The sequence below is a fragment of the Mya arenaria genome, chromosome 15 (genome assembly GCF_026914265.1).
Source record: "Mya arenaria isolate MELC-2E11 chromosome 15, ASM2691426v1".
NCBI classification, from domain to species: domain Eukaryota; kingdom Metazoa; phylum Mollusca; class Bivalvia; order Myida; family Myidae; genus Mya; species Mya arenaria.
Genome location: NC_069136.1, coordinates 56,449,351 through 56,470,454, shown reverse-complemented (window position 1 = coordinate 56,470,454; position 21,104 = coordinate 56,449,351). Strand labels below are relative to the sequence as shown.

At 37.6% G+C, this 21,104-nt stretch overlaps 1 protein-coding gene across 1 annotated transcript; it reads right to left on the bottom strand.

The window, feature by feature from the left end:
* Nucleotides 1-3,445: 3,445 nt before the first annotated feature.
* On the bottom strand, nt 3,446-4,516 carry LOC128219506 (carbohydrate sulfotransferase 8-like). The gene is made up of 2 exons (XM_052927315.1): nt 3,919-4,516; nt 3,446-3,570 (listed from the first exon to the last, which is right to left on the bottom strand). Exons 1-2 carry the CDS (start codon nt 4,514-4,516, stop codon nt 3,446-3,448), a joined length of 723 nt encoding a protein of 240 aa, XP_052783275.1.
* Nucleotides 4,517-21,104: the final 16,588 nt, after the last annotated feature.

The window sequence follows — 21,104 nt, the reverse complement described above, 5'->3', positions numbered from 1 at the left end:
CAGTGAATGTGCAGTAGGTTTGATGTCCAAGGGTCACATTTAAAAGTAGTTCCAATGCAGTACCAAGTCACATTACAATGTATGTTCAGGGTCACATTGTAATGTAGTTCCAAGGTCAAATTCATAATACTGTCAAAAAGTCAAATTATAATGTAATTTCACGGTCGTATTATAATGTATGTTCAGGGTCACATTATAATGAAGTTCCAAGGTCACATTATAATGTATGTTCAGGGTCACATTATAATGTATGTTCAGGGTCACATTATAATGTAGTTCCAAGGTCACATTATAATGTATGTTCAGGGTCACATTATAATGTATGTTCAGGGTCACATTATAATGTAGTTCCAAAGTCACATTAATAATTTATATTTACACCTCAACTTCCATTCCTTAAATGAACTGCCTTGCGGCAATTGCGTTCAACATCTTCGGATATGTTCGGATCGTAATTCATTGCATAACAATATACATGAAAGCTATTGATCTTGTTATTGGTTGTATTGTGTCAGCACGTCCCGTAAAATATAGAACAACATTTTAGAAAGTGTTAGTTTATTATATTTTAAATATATTGGTGCCAGAAGTGTTTCAATTTTTACGTTTTAAAGTGATTTCAAGTGGTTGATCTTTTCCCGCGTTATTGTGACGTCATTTGAAAAAAAAATGTTTCCGGTTATAGTCGGGTCGTTCTATTTATAGAATGGGTAAGAACGGATTACTGAAATATTTTCTTAAATGAAATGAAGTAGTTTTTTAACAATTCTTGAATGAAATAATGAACTATTGGTGTAAATATAAGGAATGAATTGCGGGGTTGATGTCATTATCGGGGATATGAACGCAATTGGGTTGGTCAAAGTACGCGTGGAGTCCTTCGGACTCCACACACATTGACCAACCCAATTGCGTTCATACCCCGATAATGACATCAACCCCGCAATTCATTCCTTAAATAATGTACTCTCTTATTGTATATGTTTAATTTCAAGATAATCTTCCTGCAACAACAAACTCCACCTCAGGAACCTTTCATTTTTGTTTTTTCAATTAGTGTAACAAACTTAGTGGACTGGGATACCGTGAACTTCTGGTACACTAAATATCCTGTAATGGTTTGCCGTGTAAAGGAAGAAGACAAAAACAGTATCTGGAGGCACTCCTCTGTTTAGCAATCTCATCCTTTATTTCATATTGCTCTGTGCCATTTGGGGATTTGACATAATAACCACACACTCCTTGGACAACTTGCATCGGAGTTATTGTTGTTCTCAATATATGTACATTAATTTGCTATAGCTTGCAAACGAAGGAGAAAGATCAGGAATTTCATGTGCAATTGAAGAGGGCGTCTAATCCACCTAGTAAGATGTATCCGTTACAAGTGAGTTTACCACAACCTTATCTCCAGCTAAGCCAGTTTACCACAACCACTTGCGTAGTTATAAAATTTAACTTTTGTACATTTCACCAAAAAGCGTGTGCGACATTGTGTACTGACGTCATTAAGCGCAGTAACTTTAATTCACAATTGACATCAAAAAGTTTCTCTAAAAATCGTTTATCAACGATTATATTTTTTTTTCAATTTCTGAAATAGGGAGTATGGTGTGGGTGTGTAATTTCTTGCATATCGGACGTGTGTTTCCGGTCATGTGAAATTGTTTCTCATCCAAAATCGACTTTACAGCTGAAAACATGCCTCATTGTCCTAACAACATCGGCCGAAAAGGTTTTCTAAAGTTCATGTCAAATTTCCTTTTAAAACACCATCAGTCAAATAATGCACCAGTCAATTGTAACCACGCCCCCTCCGGTCCGGGGGTATACCGGGGATTGCCGGGGAAATGGGCCGTGTTTTTACCTTCCAGTTGGCCCCGCAGTGCCGGGTGAATGTGGTGGTTTTGTCTTTGCTATGAATATAGCGGGGAATGGGCCTTACCTAGGGTCCCTGGGGTGCGGAGGCATTTGGCGGGGATTTTACCATCTGTTCGTCCCCGCAGGGCATTGATACAAGACCCCCCCCCCAAAAAAAAAAAAAATAAATAAATAAATAAATAAAAAAATAAATAATAATAATAAATAAATAAAAATAAATGCACTCTTAATCCCATTATTTTTTAACACAATTAATTCAATGGTTTAAATATACAAAAAAGTATGAATAAATGTCGAAAACAATGCTTCTTATGAAGGATACAGAGTTTAATTTGAAAGAAAGGTGCAGAAGACTCGGTGTTTCTACATTTTGAGACGAGATCGTAAATCACAATAAATCTTTAAGCACTAACCAATCATATGTTTGCGTTTTGATCAGCTATTAAATACACGGTTACAATCTTGTTATCAGTAATTACTTGTTTCCATAAATGCATTATTTAGTAAGAAGTTAAAGCTGTACTCTCACAGATTTACTTTTTTTACAACTTTTTTTATTTTTTGTCTTGGAAAGAGCAAACTTTTGCGTAAATATCTGCAAACTAGTGATATAAGACTGTTGACAAAAGATCAGATCGCAGATTTGCATATTTTCGATCGAAAATTAATGTTTTATGGCTTAAACCGTTACTAACTGCTTAAGAAAAATGCATAACACATCAATGTATGAACTTAAATATAAAGTTCTGTGATCTAAATTTTTGTTAGTAGTCTTATATAAATTGTGTCCATGGATTTTCGCAAAAATTGGCTCGTTCGAAGACAAACAATAAAAAAGTTGTTGTAATGGTTAATCTGAGATTGCAGCTTTAAAGGTTTATCACACAAAGTAAACTTATGTTTGTTATACATGTGTGTGTATTGATTTTGAATAAGAGTGTCGGTTTAAAATTCATTCGGAACTCCTCGGCCAAAAACAACTTCGGATGTTTGCCGGTACATCAGAAAAAGGAGTTCGTATTTTTTTAATTATGCCATAAATTAAATTTAGTGTTTAAGCTTGTATTTATTGATCTAAGTTTAAATTGATTGCCAGTGAAGTGAATTATTGCAAACATAATTAAGATTCCAAAAGATTTAAGTCATTAAGTTTATCTACTAAAATAAATTACATGTACTACGCGATTTACTTGCAACAGACTTAAACATACCGATTTCTGAGTATGTAAACCGTATACATCCGAGGTGGTTTTCGAGAAAAATGGCCGAGGAGTTCCGAACGTATAAAAATCGTACAAAACATAGGAAAAACGTTACCGTTATCCTACCTTGTCCTTGAATGTTAGATAAGTTTGAAAAGTAAAAGAACATACTCATTAGCAACAACGAATGTTTCAACCGACAAACATACCAAATGTAAAAGGTATCGCCAAAGAAAAACCAAAAACTAAATTCAAATCAAAGAAAACACTACATGTACATTGTTAAATTCACCCTTATTCATATTGATAATTTGCAAAGCTGGTTTCATGATTATTATTTTTTGATAGATTTTGATGTAATCTTAAAGTCCGTCCAGGTAAACGTGATCAACAATCAATGTCTTTCTGTCAAATAGTTCTTTCGGTTTGTCGTCATAACCGAACATTGTATAGTCTTTCAATAAATACTCTCTCAGTTGACGCATTTCTGTAAGTGGAATGGTCTGATATGCTTGAATATATGCCTCTGTACGCTGTTTCTTGATGGCTGATATATCTTTCCTGTTTTCAAGTTCGTCTATTAATGTAGCTATATACTTTTCTTCGGTCAAAGTCGAAATTTCACTTTTCGAAAATGGAAATCTGCTTAGTTTTGAGATATACCCTCTAATTTGCAAGTCACACCAAATTCGAACTGACATATTGTACATTGAGAAATTATTATCGTCAAGTTTTTTTCTGGTCTGAAATAATCTATTCACCATATATCGCACATTGTTAATTGCAGATTCCTTTTCAAAGTCATTAAATTTGAATTTGACGTCGGGAAACTCACGCCTCCATTTACTCATTAAGTATTTGGCGTCATCTTCTAAGGTTTCCAGATGACCAATGAATGTGTAGGGAATTGCGCATGCGTCGCATTTCTCAGTCATCGGTTTAAAATGGCCGTCGATGTATTTGTTATCTTTATAAAGTTGTAGAATATATTGCACAAACTCCCGAAAAGTGATATCGTATGCGTATTCGAAATCCTTGCTACAATTTCTAACAGTCAATGCCGCTTCGCGCCCAATAACTTGAAACATTCCAGGAATTGGTGTATATAACTTGTCGACATATCCCGAGTAAAGTCTCGCATAAGGATTTCGTACAAACATAAATGCGGTAGTTAAATTGAATTCCGACGCGTTGTCCATATCATTCAGTTCTGTATATTGCTGTATTCGAGATAATACTCCCACGCTTCTGGCTCCTTTGACTTCAAATGGCGATGAATATGTTTCACTCTTACCAAGCACTGTCAATACTTGTTTCCAGAACGACGAGGACACCTTAGCTATACCGCAGAAAAGTATTCTATGATGTTTGTCAAACCATTCGCGTCCGAGGAAATTTCCGACCAAAAACTTTTTGTTTTGAGGAGTTCCCATGTTGTCGCACTCTTGCTCAATTCGTAAGCGACGATTTTCATATATATTACCCACATCAGGGGCGCTAGTATCTTGTTTCTGTAAAAACAAAACAGTACATTCTATCATTTTATTAATCACAAACGTTTTATATTTTCTTTTTATTAAGTGGTTCTTATGTTTAAAATATCACTTTTATATTGATGATTTCTTTTATTAAAACACGTTTACTACTAACTGAGGTTATTCAAAATAGAATAAAGGCTTGAAATTCAGTAACCCTTAAATCATGACATATTTTCGTACTACCTGAACATCAACTAAATTGTAATAAACGTAACGCCAGATGCCAACTTGAGTCATTATAAATTTGGAAATCAGGTTTAAAGCTGCACTCTCACATACTGTACGTAAAGTAAAAATGTCTTTTCGCTGGAACATTTTTTGTGCGTAGTAAAAATTATGTGCGTTTAGATATGTGGTAATTCGTGGTTTTCATGGTTTTTTATTGTGCCATTTGAAGCGAGAAATAATTTATTATGATTTTAAATATTGCCACAAGACAAGGTTTTCATTATGCTGCTGTTACCGGATGTCTAGCTCGAGTTGGTATTATTGACGAAGGATTGCATGGACATAGCGACTGCAATATATATATATTTGAATACGATGCGTTATGCGATGATGTTTACTGACGACATGACGCGTAGTAATTTGTATTCACTGCATACGTCAATAAGTTCCTACGATATCACGTTTTTCAGGGTTATTTTGTTTTGTTTTGAAGATATATTTTTGTCAAGTAAATGTTTATGGAACTTATCTATTGAAATCGCATAATCATGGTTACATAAAGTGTATAATAAAATAAATAAATAGTATTACGTCACAGCGCGTGACTCATCTGGCATAGGAGGGTGCCAGGTGGAATTTTCCAGCACGACTGAATTCACCGGAAATGCCTATCCGGTGAGCTAGAAAAGAATTTCCAGCATGGCCAAATTTTTGGATCTACTTATCTGAGGTGGGAGAATGATAAATATAACGGATGGGGTGTATCTCGAAGTACTCGCCGAGGTCATAACGACTTCGACATAGCGTTTTTTGTATTTCAATGTGGCCTTTATCAACTTTTCAGAAAAAAAGCAGAAGTTATGTGTTTACTTTTTTACATTATAATACATACAAACAATACCCTATGTCTTCTCAAAACACTGCTTTGCTTTTTTTATATACAAACTGTAGTTTCTTACCATATGCATACTGAAGTTAATTCGTGGTTGTGGTGCAATGTCAACAGTTGGTAATCTTTCATATTGATCTGTCCCTACTCCTACTGCCGGTACCAAAGGGGCTGCTTTTTGGAACGTAAATAACTCTGCAAATAAAATGTATAAATTTTAACGACACATCCTCGGCACCCCAGCGTATCATAACCTATATGATACCCTGGGCAAATCAGCTGTAAAAAAACTCGTACTCATGAATAATTAATAAGGTGAAATCCAGTTGCTTGATTGGACGCATGAGACACACCTCATGCGGTGTAAAATTGGCTGAGAAGTTACGGATGTAATCTCAGTTCAAAATAATCCAATGAGATCACGGCTTACAAATCGTTTTAGGCAGGATATTGTTAAATATGCCGATAGCTCTTCACAAAGGAGATTCTTTCCTTTTTGTTAACGCCATTTCATTGGTCAGAAAATTATTATAAATATTCAAGATTTACGAATTAGCCAATTTGCCCAGGGTATCGTATAGGTTATGATACGCTGGGGTGCCGAGGGTATCGTATAGGTTATGATCCGCTGGGGTGCCTAGGGGAGCCTGGGGGCATGCTCTCCCCGTAAAAAAACCCCCAAAAATGTCAGAGGTGCGTTTTGATATAGACCATATATATTATAAAATATTACTTAGATTTAAGTCGACTAGAATAAATTTGACAGCAACTGAACGTCGATTTTATATTGTTAATTAATACACTAAATGCTGGCTCTTTTCCACTTGAGGTTTGTTTTCAGCATTAACTTAATTATTAGGGATGGCAACGAGTACCCGATTACTCGATCGTACGTCCGAGTACTCGAGTACCAAATCACTACTCGAGTACTCGGATTTTTTTTTTAAAAAATCTATAAAAATCACCAAATACACGATTTACAGACAAAATATCAGATCTGGTTAGTTGCCCAAAGGACGATTTACGGTCCCTCTAATCCCCGCTTTGTATTCAATTGACATCAATCAATTAGTTGACAGTTGTTGTGATAGTTGCAAACTGTCAACAAAGGACCACTATTTCAAATTAGCACTAATGTCAATTAGCGAAGTTTTGATAGCGGTACTTTCACCTACACAATTCTATTGTATACCAATTAGTTTAAACATTATATGTTTTACAACGATTGTGAAGAAAGCTATGATAGCTTGTACTGAGTCACTCTCGTTGGCACTATGTTGCGCGAGAGTGTTGCCTTGTGTTGTATCGACCGTTACGAGAATTGATTTCTTAATAGACGTATTTTAATTATTTTTGCAATGATTATCATATGATTGGTTGATATTTTGAATCAAGAATTATGAATATTTATGAGGTAAACAACAATTACACAGTACGAAAAACTATCATTTAAAAAAAAAATTGTAGAGTAAACAACCAAAAAACTGAACTTCGTATTGAATTTCGTTCACTTTTTTATGTATGCTATTAATTTTTGTTCATTGAAATTCTGATTGTTGTTCATTTCTGCAGTGCATACTTGTATAAAATGAAACGAATAAAACAAATTAAAAGCCTGAAACAACATTTGTTTTCTTTTTATATCATTTGTTTTGTTAAAATACGTAATGTAGTTTACTTTAAAGGTGAAAATGACCAATAATACGACCAACGCACAATATACGCCATTTACGATACATGTATACACAATCTTGTCCTCGCGAACACATATTCAATTTGACCGAGTAATCGAGTACCCGAGTACTCGATCGAACGATCGTCCGAGTACTCGAGTATTAATTTTACTACTCGTTGCCATCCCTATTAATTATATTGATGAATTAAATATATGTTATGCCAATATGTTCAACAATATGCTGTTACCTTCGAGTATTTTGTATACCTTATAAATGTTTTTGAAATTCATTAAATATCAGTAATTATTGCAATTGAAAGACATGAGGACAAACTAGCGACATCAACTTTCAACATCTGAATGCGCTTCAAGTCATTGTCAAAGTAACAATAATCCGACGTCAATTCAGAAAAAGTCCAGTTTTCTGCATTTCTCTGAGGCAAACACGTTAATCACTTGGTCAATATCAATGTTCATGTCATTGTGTACTTGGATCAAGGCTTACGACGACAGCCTATCAGACGTCATTGTTGTTCGCAAATAGTTCTTTTATGCGTTTCATACCACTAAATGACCTTTCACATGTGGTCGACGTCGGTTGCATGGCCAAAAGGACCCTCATGATGGTACAAATGCAAGGATACAAGTCCTTGCACGTCTGCTGTAGGGTGTCTTGGAGTCTTGAATCCTTAATGTCTGTCATACTCCACCTAACTCTCCATCTAGCAATTTCCGACTTGAATGTCTCGTATGTTTGAGGAAGGTCGAGGGCAAAGGCGGCATATATTGTCGGCAGCATATTATCCCTCAGGTCAGCCAGTTTGGAAGGCAATAAGTGTTGCGCACAATACCGATCTTCATTACCTAGAATGCGAGTTTCCATTTCCTGAACTAAATGGTACAGGAAAACATTATACAAAGTGACCCTGCAGTAATCAGACACCGTTTGGACATCAGGGTTAGCTCTGTTCTGCTGTCGACCATTTATTCTCAGCATTGATGGTTATATGTCAAAATCGGCGCTAACATCTACGGCCTTTTCATATAGAGCATCCCAAACATACTGATCAGCCCTTTCATCGTTGCACAGCTTAATAACTACGCGTGGTTCACTCACAGCATGCAACAAGTCGTTGTCCTGCTCTCGAGGAGATTTGTCAGGGGAACGGTGCTACTCAGAATGTGTTCCGCCACAAGGAGCGCAATTATAAATTCGAAACGCAATAGGGCGGCCAGAAATTGCCCTGCCTTTTCGTCGCCATCCGCCTGTAATGTATCCAATGCGTAAACCACTACAGGGAACGCATTCTTGAAAGATTCAAGAGCGTCTGCCCGACTGGACCAACGTGTTTCAGATGGTCAGATTCCATTTAATAACTTTTGTTTGGTGTCTTCATCTACAGGGGGTAAGGTAAGGCATCCGATATCCGAATACTTAGGAACGTTTTCGGCCATGATGACCTCTGTCACGCTCTTGGTCTGTTTTTACATTTCAAAGAAAAAGCGCCCATCAAATTGTTTGAAATGTTAAAAAAACGGAACTTTATAAAACGCGGCCGGTACAAACTTTACAATATGCGGGCTCCAGTCGTTCGAACTCTTCCTTGGGGTGTATAGAAAATAAATCATTCCATACGTGTAGATTCCGACAAATCAATCAATGTCTATTCTTGGCAAATCTTGTTTCTGGTGTTCCATTTGCCCGTACCCCCCTACCCCCTCCGATTTGTATTGCATTTTTGGCATTTTTATTTTTTCAACTTTCTGGGGAAATGTGTAGGCCGCGGCCTACACGGCCTATAGGAAGCTACGCCCCTGAGTCGTTAAATAGACGACCGTCTAATCCAGACTTCAATAGCTTATACCGCAAACCATTTCTATAAATAGAATCAAAACACTTAAGTAGGTCAACGTAACAACAATATAGCTTCTTTTTATTTTGCAGTTGTTTGTCAATGAACGACTTCAACAAGAATATTGCATCTATTGTACTATAATTGCTTTTAAAACCGAACTGAGCATCGGCGAGTAAGTCTGTTTCCTTAACCCATCGTTTCAGCCTTTCATTTATCAACAAAGTAAATAACAGCTAGTTAATGTAATGCCTCGATAATTATTAGGATCTGAATTATCACCATTTTTAAATATGGGTAAAAGTACGCCTTTTGACCACGAACTCGGAAAGCATTGCTTTTCTAAAATGTAATTAAACATAATCTCCAAAGGAGTTTCCAATATGTTAATCTCCTCTTTAAAATATTCATAAATAATGTTATCAAAAGAGCATGCTTTATTTGTTCCTAGCAATTTTACCGCTTTTCTAATTCATCCTTTGTAAATGGAGAGTCGAGTTCCTCGAATGTTGTTAAATTCTCAGTAGAAAAGTTTTCAACAAAATTCTGGATGTTTACGTTTTCTTCAATTACGGTTTCACTTGATAATTGTTTAAAGTGCTCAAAAAAGAAACTGATATTGACATTTTCACTGTTATCGTTTACTGGCGCCCGTCGAAACATTTTCCAAAATTCTTTTGGTTTTTTATTTCGCATATCATTCATTGTTTGTGCCTGTGCCTGATTATACTTGCGTTTACTTAATCTGCATTGATATTTATAATATTTTTTTTGCCTGTAGTAATTCAGTTCTACTTTCATTAGTTTTATTCAAATTATAAGTACTTAAATTGATGGTATAAATATTTTTCTTGACACGACATTCTTCATTAAACCATTTTTTCATAGTTTTGTCGCTTTGCGTAAAACATGTATTTTTTGCTACCTTAGTGCGCTTTTCAAAGTACTTATTTCCTTTAGAGCTTAAAAATACCGTAAATGTTTGTACTATTTCATCTGTATAACAATCATTGCTTTTCATTGTTAATAACTGTCCACATAAAATATCAATATCTCGACTTATATTTTCTAAAAACTGTTCTTTACGCTCTACATTCCATTTAAAGATCACTGCTATTCAATTGTTCGGATTTTACCGTTAATACCTTAAGATTAAATGAAATCGGGGCGTGATTAGAGAATGGTGTAAAGTCGTGTATATTAAAGTTTTTAATATAATCAAAATTAGAGCTTCTAGTTAATTGATAATCTACCACGCTCTCCCCGTTATGTGTGTAACATGTTGACCTTCCAACGTCGGCGTCATTTCCAAGACGTCCGTTGCAAACACGTAAGCCCTGAGATTTACATATATCAAGTAGAAATTCACCGAACCGGTTTGATGTTCTATCTGAAGATTTTCGCGGCAACTGCGCATCAATGTCCAATAAAGTTTCGTCTCCTAATATATGGTAATTTCTTACAAAATCAGCCTTTTGCCCAATTCTTGAGTTTTAATCACCGAAAACACATACAGAGCCTAGAGAATGAAAATGTGTAATTTCCTCTTCTAACTTTTGAAATACATCAATATTATACATATCATGACTAGGTGAATTCTCGGGAGCAATATAAGTCAAAAGTAAGTAAACATTATTATTCATTTGAAAAAAAGTCTTATCTAACTTTAACCACATTACACAGTCTAAATCATTTTTTATCATTTTAACTCCTTTCAATATAGAATCAAAACAGATAACCACGTGTGAGATCAACAACAATCGTTTCGACAAAAGTTATCATTCGAATTAAAAAAAAAACACTACATGTTTTGGATTGTGTAAATTATCTTCCCAGATATTTCAGAGATGAAAAGGCCTTGATTGTCAGATAATTCAAACACTTGTTCTAATGTTAATTGACCCAGATGACTAGCCCTATCGCCCGAATGACAAACGAACGAAAAGTATGATCTGTCCCTAAGCAATTAGAACTTTACTATTTCGTCACTTTCAACAGTTATGTGATAAGGCAAATATCTACAAAGCGCACCTAGTTTATCGAACATTAATGGCACCGCTTGTTGTTGTTTTTGTAACATTATAGGCAGTCTGCTCTAAGCCAACCGCTTTTAAATGTCTTTTTAAAAGCAAACCGGCAGCGGGATTTCCAGTGTGCAAAACTGGGTTCCATTCACCTGACCGCCCCATATCACGGAAAAAAGCTTAAACTGTCAACGGACTTTTCAGCCAACGTCAAAGGACAAGTACAACTATTCCTTCCTGGTTTATCTTTAAAATGACAGCCAGTATGATGTAAGTGGGTACGACCGTAACGCTCTTTATACACTAGGAACTTTCTACTATCCTCTGGGCCTGCATTGAACATGTTTTTGCCGTTTGTAGCCCACCTATAAATGGACTTAATTCACTCTGAATCTTGGACTTTTGTTGAGCGTATGAGGATAAATCAACTAAAGCGTCCAGATATGCCATTATAGATTCAATTGCTTTAAGAGTGTTATTATCAATAATATTCGATGAAGATGCACTCAAGCTTAACACAACACATTTTACAATAAACGGAACCAAGTCATGTCAAGAGTTCGCATGTGATATAGTTTGCCACTATAGCTAGTTTTATGTTGGAAAACGTTGATTCAAACCTGACCTGTTCTATTAATCCATTATCAATATACAAGAAGAGTGGTACATTAAATTCCTGGCGAATGTAAGATGCCATTGGCAAATTTAAGGTGTGGTAAACCAGCCCATTAACAATACACAATCATATTTGTACGAATTTCCATTTAATTAAACGTTATCAAACCTGGATTTATCATCTAAGGAGGTAAAGTATGCACCTTTTCTAACCTTGAACTCTCGATATATCATTTAGAGTGTCCAAAGAAAATAAAATGTTCTTAATCCGATAGTTCAAATACATGAGATTAAGACACAATCTTAGTTTGTTTGGTTAACAGTAATAGGTGCAATTATTAGAGGCGGTTGGCACACACCTACTTTACATAAACATTCAATAGATCCATTTTCCAATCTCTCTTGTATAGTATCAGTAATAAAATTCGTGAACATTTTGCATGTATACGCATTGATAAATTTCCTTGGGGGTGGTAGTGTACAATCATAGCTAACCCCTAGATGTTGCCTTCAAATTAGTAAAAATGTTTGATATTTCCACACCTTGTTTCATCCAAAATAATGTCTCTGTAGTGCCATTGTTTTTCATGATAATATCCCCACTCGCGTATTCCTGTATATATTTACCAAAGAAACTAAGAATGTCTTTGTCTAAGCTAAGATTGTCATCTCATTAACTGCATATAGAAACCGGCCGATATGGCCGAAATAGAATAGATAGAGCCCAACGTTATTGAACTGTGTGTAACTCTAATGATTTAGAAGATGAATATCATTTCATCATAATATGTCCGGTATATAATGACTTCAGAATAAAATTGATTAAAAGATATTATATTAGAAACCCAAGTAGATACAAGTTTATCGAACTAATGTTATCAAAAAACGTAAGCATACTAAGTAGCTTAAGTAAATTTATAAATCAAGCATTTATGTTAAGAAATTCCTTAATTAATAACACCGTTTAGATCTTTCAAGTATTATGACATTTGTGAATAGCCTCCCATAATACTTCATTACTGTATTTAATATATACCCCACAGTTTGATTTTGATATGTATCTTGTTTCCCTTTTTTGATACCTTATTTTTTATTATTTTTTTTTTGCTCTTTAATTTAACTCACTTAGAGTATTCTCTTTTCTTTGTATTTAGGCCATGAATCGTTGTGACCATACTGAATATTTATATGTGTGTTTATATTTTCTATATTTTGTCAAGAAACTGTTACATAACATGTTTACGACAATAAACATTTCTGTCTGTCTGTCTGTCTATAATTGACCGGACACAAACTTTTTATGATTTTGGAAATGAGGGGATGACAAGTCAGGTAAGCATTTTTTATGAACACTTCATCGGCTGTAAGGTATCTCTTCACACGAAGGTGCAACATCACCGTGTATGTTGACATACGAGACACTTCGGGATTTAACTGCATATGGATCAAATAGTTACTAAATTTCTTTTCCCCAATTTCGAATAACGAAATTCATCTGAAAAATATATATATGTATACACATACATTTGTACTTCAGCCCGACTGCCCCATTGGAATACCAAGACTTTACATCCTTCTCTTGCGTAATTACCATAACTAAAGATCATAAAAAACAAAAGTTCTAGTTAAGAACGACCGTTTTTAAAAGGCTACGTCGATAACAATATAAACATGTGCACAACAACGTAAATTTATATGACATTGAAATTCAACTTTTCATTCAATACTTAAAATAATAGTAACTCAAAAACATCAGCGGTACACGACTGAGTAACACAAAGCTCAACCATTGAGTAGCAAAACTGAGCGATGCACATGTAATCAAGCATTAATATCGTTCAACGGACAATCCCTAACCATTTGCACCACTTTGTTACATTTAAAACATGTCATTGCTCTCATAGGCCAGGAAAGTCTATGCCTGAATTGCCGATTAATATTCTTCTAAAAATAGGAATAAAATAATCAATATTAACCGACTCCGGATATAACCATACTTCATTAAATCCTGCATTCTGTAAAATAGAGCGTACATTAGAACACCAATTGTTTGAATTAGCCCTATTTTCCTCATCGTATCGAAGGCTTTGCAATGTATTAAATGCAATTGTCTCTTAAATTTATTCAGTTTAAGAAAATATTTTACAATTCGTGTCTAGTAACATACAGAGGGTACCGTCCTAGTTCACCATATATTGCAGAGTTACTAGTGCTTATTTTAACACCAAGTAGTCTTTTCAGAAATTTTCTATGAACCATTTCTATATTTTCAGCTCTACAAAAGCCCCATACCTCACAAGAACAGCACAAAATTGATGAAACAAATTAGTCGTCGAATAAACCCAACATAATTTTAACAGAAATTTCTTCCCCCTAGTTATCCCAAACAAATTTCCCATAGCCTTAAAGGGGCAACAGGACTCTATAAACCTCCAGGTGGCGCTGGGGCAAGCTTTTGTATAATATTATGCATGTTTCACATCAAGGACATTTTTTCCAAATTTATGCAATGCTTACAAAAAGTTGAGACATGAAACTTTGCAGGCATGTAGAATGAAGCTTAAACAAATAAAAAAAAACCTTAATTTGTTTTTGAAACATTACTAGAAACATGACTTTGAGAAAAAAAATCCAACTGTCAGGTTGAAAATTTGAATGCATGTTTCACATCAGGGACATTTTTTCCAAATTTATGCAATGTTTACAAAAAGTTGAGACATGAAACTTTGCAGGCATGTAGAATGAAGCTTAAACAAATAAAAATCCTTAATTTGTTTTTGAAACATTACTAGAAACATGAGAAAAAAATCCAACTGTCAGATTGAAAATTTGAATTTGCCGGGGGAGTGGCTAATTGGTGTTCTGGGGGTTATGAACTCTCTGTTGTAAACATAACCACGTGCTGGTGTTTATATTCTTAGCAGCTTGCTTGTAGCAGACGACATGCCTCACTTTCAAATATTGTAGTGACAAAAGTGAACAAACCTTGATAAGTTTTAATTCCACCTGCATACCACAAAATTATTGATAGATATCATCAGCTTCATATGCTACATTTAAGTCTAATTGTTTTCTATGTTATTAACACTTTTTCCTTTTGAAGCGTTACGCAATTAATAAGTCTGACCAGTGAATCTTTCCCAGGTTTAAATGGGTTACATTGTTTTCATATTTGTCGTTTAAAAAAAAAATAATTATGAACCTCATTGCTTAAATGTTAGTTGCTCCTTCGCTTTTCTATCAAAAGCTTTGTCATCATTACAAATGTTTATATCACAGCCAGGTAAAGTGAATATCTCCTATTGTTCTTCAGTCATGTAAACTATATAAATATAAATATTTTTGAGTCAAAATGTGCTTTTGATTTCCAGTTATCAATACACAAACCAGATTCCAGCCAGTGACATTTAATTATCAATTAAAGGTGTCAACACTATCTGAATTGTTTCCTTGCTGAACTCGTTTACAATAAGGTTAATTTGTACTAGGGTTGTGGATGCATTCAATAAAGCATTATTATTGTATGTTGACAAAATATTTCATATTTCATCGAAAGCATGAAAGAAAATTAAATATCTTACTGTAGTAGAGCGACACGCCCGTAATGAAGAAGGCAACGAGCAATACAAGTACAACCCTACGGCTCGACGTCATTATGCTCTCTATTCCCATGGCAGCCGCTTCCAAGTGTAGTAATGTAAGTAAGTGTTCTGGCCAGTTCACGAAAAGCGCTAGGTAAGACCGAGATTTCGATCACGCAGACGCTTATCGCATTAAATAACGCGATGCTTCGATGTTACATCCACATCCGGCGTTGACGGTACGTTCAGAAAATGTGAATAAGTTCAACGTTTTCAAGTAAACATTCACGTCACAAGTCCAACACAGTCATTCAAGAAGTTTAATGACGAATCACTATTATTGTTATCGGTCCCACTAATTGGTTCTATGTTTACATTAAGTATTTTTGCGATAAACAATGTATTGTTGTATGCAATACAAGTATGGAATGGAATGGTTATGAAAAACTTAATCAACAATAAGCGCGAGCTTACTTGATAAGTCCGAACATGTAAAAACAACAGAATACATGTAAACTATAAAGCGAGACAGAGAATAGGCGATTTTCACCGTTGTACAAGGTTCAGTACATTTATTGAATACGGTCGAGGATTACCAAAGATTGAAGTATATTGGCAAATCGGCATCAAATAGCCTTTGGCCGTTAATTACAAAGATATGGCAAAAGCACAATATCAACTATGGAGAATTACTGAATAAGAATAAATGGTATGTTCCCACTTTCCAAAACGCTACTTTTTCCAATAGAATTTGAGGTCGGGTTGAATGGATGTATTGTGTGTTGTAACAACAGAGATGAAAGGTGTTATTCTTTCTATTTCATTCCATTACATACCAAACCATAAATATTTTATTATTTACCTGAAGGGTAAAAATAAACAATGAACACATGTATAAATGTTCCCCATATTGGATACGTTAATCAATTGGAAAACACGGGGACATTCTATTTCATGTTTTTAAATTATATCATTCATTTGATAATATTAAATAAACATTTCAAACAGCTGCTCATGTTTAAACACAAATACAAACAAACTAAATACAAATGGCAAGCATGCAATGCGTGTGTTTATGGGGAATTAGGCAGGTACCCTTTGTATTTGCATAGATACATTCATATATTAAAATATTGGTTCAAGATTGTTACCACTGACAATATTATTAACAAAACAGTATACAGCCGAGCTGTGTACTATTGCAGGTTGTCGCAATTGGGTTTATAATGTTAAAAAAATGTTAAATGATTTTGGCTTTAGCCACGTCTTTGATAATGTTCTCAATATTGATGTAGCTGTGTTTATTGAAGCTTTCAAGTGTAGATTATACGATACTTTCAAACAAGATTGGTTCAGAACAGTTAAAAATTGTAGCGTATTGGATATATATAGAACAGTTAAATCATGTTTTGCATATGAAACTTACTTAGATATTTTACCAGGAAATTTAAGATTTTACTTTAGTCGGTTACGTCTATCTGTTCATCCGCTTCGTATTCAAACTGGTAGATATGCCAGAAATAACATACCTAGAGCTGAAAGATATTGTCAATGCTGTAATTCTTTGGATATCGAAGATGAATTTCACTTTATATGCATCTGTTCTTATTTTGATGCTCTTAGAAGGAAATATTTAAAGAAATACTATTTTGTAAAGCCGTCAGTATTTAAATATATCCAGTTAATAAATTCAACTAACAGAACGGAACTTATAAAACTTTGTATCTTTGTTAAAGAATCTCTTAAAATAAGATCAAACTTACTAAATGTCAATACTTAATTTCATTTATAAACCATGTTCACCTTCTCATTTATTATTTATTGTCCTTTTCCTTTTTTCTACATATTTGTATGTTGTAATGTGTATTTATTATTGTTTATTATCATTGCCCATACACGTTGACAAATTGTATTATAATATGTATGTGTTGTGACGATGTACTATGTGCAAGTCAATAAACTGTCTGTCTGTCTGTCTGTCTGTATGTCTGTCTTATTATTCATATTTGTTAATTATGCAATGTTTTACCAACAAAATATAATACAGCGGACCGTTACATTATTATGAACGCACACCCGCAGCCTACAGCGGGCCGTTACATTATTATGAACGCACACCCGCAGCCTACAGCGGGCCGTTACATTATTATGAACGCACATCCGCCGCCTACAGCGGGCCGTTACATTATTATGAACGCACACCCGCAGCCTACAGCGGGCCGTTACATTATTATGAACGCACACCCGCAGCCTACAGCGGGCCGTTACATTATTATGAACGCACACCCGCCGCATACAGCGGACCGTTACACTATGAACGCACATCCGCCGCATACAGCGGGCCTTTACATTATTATGAAAGCACACCCGCCGCATACAGCGGACCGTTACACTATGAACGCACATCCGCCGCCTACAGCGGACCGTTACACTATAAACGCACACCCGCCGCATACAGCGGACCGTTACACTATGAACGCACATCCGCCGCATACAGCGGACCGTTACACTATGAACGCACACCCGCCGCATACAGCGGACCGTTACACTATGAACGCACACCCGCCGCATACAGCGGACCGTTACACTATGAACGCACACCCGCCGCATACAGCGGACCGTTACACTATAAACGCACATCCGCCGCATACAGCGGACGGTTACACTATGAACGCACATCCGCCGCATACAGCGGACCGTTACACTATGAACGCACACCCGCAGCCTACAGCGGACCGTTACACTATGAACGCACATCCGCCGCATACAGCGGACCGTTACACTATGAACGCACACCAGCCGCATACAGCGGACCGTTACACTATGAACGCACACCCGCCGCATACAGCGGACCGTTACACTATGAACGCACATCCGCCGCATACAGCGGACCGTTACACTATGAACGCATACCCGCCGCATACAGCGGACCGTTACACTATGAACGCACATCCGCCGCATACAGCGGGCCGTTACATTATTATGAACGCACACCCGCCGCATACAGCGGACCGTTACACTATGAACGCACATCCGCCGCCTACAGCGGGCCGTTACATTATTATGAACGCACACCCGCCGCCTACAGCGGACCGTTACACTATGAACGCACATCCGCCGCATACAGCGGACCGTTACACTATGAACGCACATCCGCCGCATACAGCGGACCGTTACACTATGAACGCACACCCGCCGCATACAGCGGACCGTTACACTATGAACGCACATCCGCCGCATACAGCGGACCGTTACACTATGAACGCACATCCGCCGCATACAGCGGACCGTTACACTATGAACGCACATCCGCCGCATACAGCGGACCGTTACACTATGAACGCACACCCGCCGCATACAGCGGACCGTTACACTATGAACGCACATCCGCCGCATACAGCGGGCCGTTACATTATTATGAACGCACACCCGCCGCATACAGCGGACCGTTACACTATGAACGCACATCCGCCGCATACAGCGGGCCGTTACATTATTATGAACGCACACCCGCCGCATACAGCGGACCGTTACACTATGAACGCACATCCGCCGCATACAGCGGACCGTTACACTATGAACGCACATCCGCCGCATACAGCGGACCGTTACACTATGAACGCACACCCGCCGCTTACAGCGGACCGTTACACTATGAACGCACATCCGCCGCATACAGCGGACCGTTACACTATGAACGCACATCCGCCGCATACAGCGGACCGTTACACTATGAACGCACATCCGCCGCTTACAGCGGACCGTTACACTATGAACGCACATCCGCCGCATACAGCGGACCGTTACACTATGAACGCACACCCGCCGCATACAGCGGACCGTTACACTATGAACGCACACCCGCCGCATACAGCGGACCGTTACACTATGAACGCACACCCGCCGCATACAGCGGACCGTTGCACTATGAACGCACATCCGCCGCATACAGCGGGCCGTTACATTATTATGAACGCACACCCGCCGCATACAGCGGACCGTTACACTATGAACGCACACCCGCCGCATACAGCGGACCGTTACACTATGAACGCACACCCGCCGCATACAGCGGACCGTTACACTATGAACGCACATCCGCCGCATACAGCGGGCCGTTACATTATTATGAACGCACACCCGCCGCATACAGCGGACCGTTACACTATGAACGCACATCCGCCGCATACAGCGGACCGTTACACTATGAACGCACACCCGCCGCATACAGCGGACCGTTACACTATGAACGCACATCCGCAGCCTACAGCGGACCGTTACACTATGAACGCACATCCGCCGCATACAGCGGACCGTTACACTATGAACGCACATCCGCCGCATACAGCGGACCGTTACACTATGAACGCACATCCACCGCATACAGCGGACCGTTACACTATGAACGCACATCCGCCGCATACAGCGGACCGTTACACTATGAACGCACATCCGCCGCATACAGCGGACCGTTACACTATGAACGCACATCCGCCGCATACAGCGGGCCGTTACATTATTATGAACACACACCCGCCGCATACAGCGGACGGTTACACTATGAACGCACATCCGCCGCATACAGCGGGCCGTTTCACTATGAACGCACATCCGCCGCATACAGCGGACCGTTACACTATGAACGCACACCCGCCGCATACAGCGGACCGTTTCACTATGAACGCACATCCGCAGCCTACAGCGGGCCGTTACATTATTATGAACACACACCCGCCGCATACAGCGGACGGTTACACTATGAACGCACATCCGCCGCATACAGCGGACCGTTACACTATGAACGCACACCCGCCGCATACAGCGGACCGTTACACTATGAACGCACACCCGCCGCATACAGCGGACCGTTACATTATTATGAACGCACATCCGCAGCCTACAGCGGGCCGTTACAATATATATTCTTAAAGTACTAGCTTTAAATTACTCCGATAAACAGGAGGATTTAATTTATTTCTAAGAAAAATCTCTCCACACTTGAAACAGCAGACTAATGGCCAGTTTTTCTATCGGTGAATATACTCTGGGTTAATCCGGGGTTTGTAAACGCGCGAATTATTCGAGTGTAATTCGTAATCCAGAACTATTTGCACTTCGTTTGTTCCAAAAGATTTACAAATCCGAGATTTACAGCAGGTCATGTTCATCAGAGCGTTCAACCCCAAAAGCGTAACATTGCACGGGCAATAAATATGGAGCGAAAAGGTAAACAATTCTCTCAATTTGAGAAAAATGTTATTTTAGAAAAGTGTTCATAAGTATAAAAAGTGTATACAGAATAAAACAAAGATGCCGTAACCACTTCGAAAGAGGGTTGGAAGCAGGTTACGACAAATTTTAATCCACGGTTAAGTATACAATCGAAACTCGATGGCTCGATATTCTAGGGACCGGCCAAAGTACTTCGAGCCTCGAGAATATTGAGCCAAGCGGGATTGCTTTCAGAATGTGATTTTTTTTATACGTTACAAGAAAACCTAGTTTTTATTTGCTACGCTATCTCAGCTATCTACTAGTACATCGAGGGGTGAAAGCGAAAAGGTTCTAAGTGACATTAAATAAAGAAACAGATAGAACCTTTTCGCTTTCACCCCTCGACATGTAGTTGAAAAATGAGGAATAACCTTCCATTAATCTTCAAGCTCATATCATCGGCT

Excerpts from the sequence above, each read along its gene's own strand:
- LOC128219506 (XM_052927315.1), bottom strand. The coding sequence starts at position 4,516 with ATGGGAACTCCTCAAAACAAAAAGTTTTTGGTCGGAAATTTCCTCGGA. Across the intron at positions 3,571-3,918 it reads CTTAATGAGTAAATGGAGGC|AAATGCGTCAACTGAGAGAG; the intron begins GTGAGTTTCCCG and ends TTCCACTTACAG.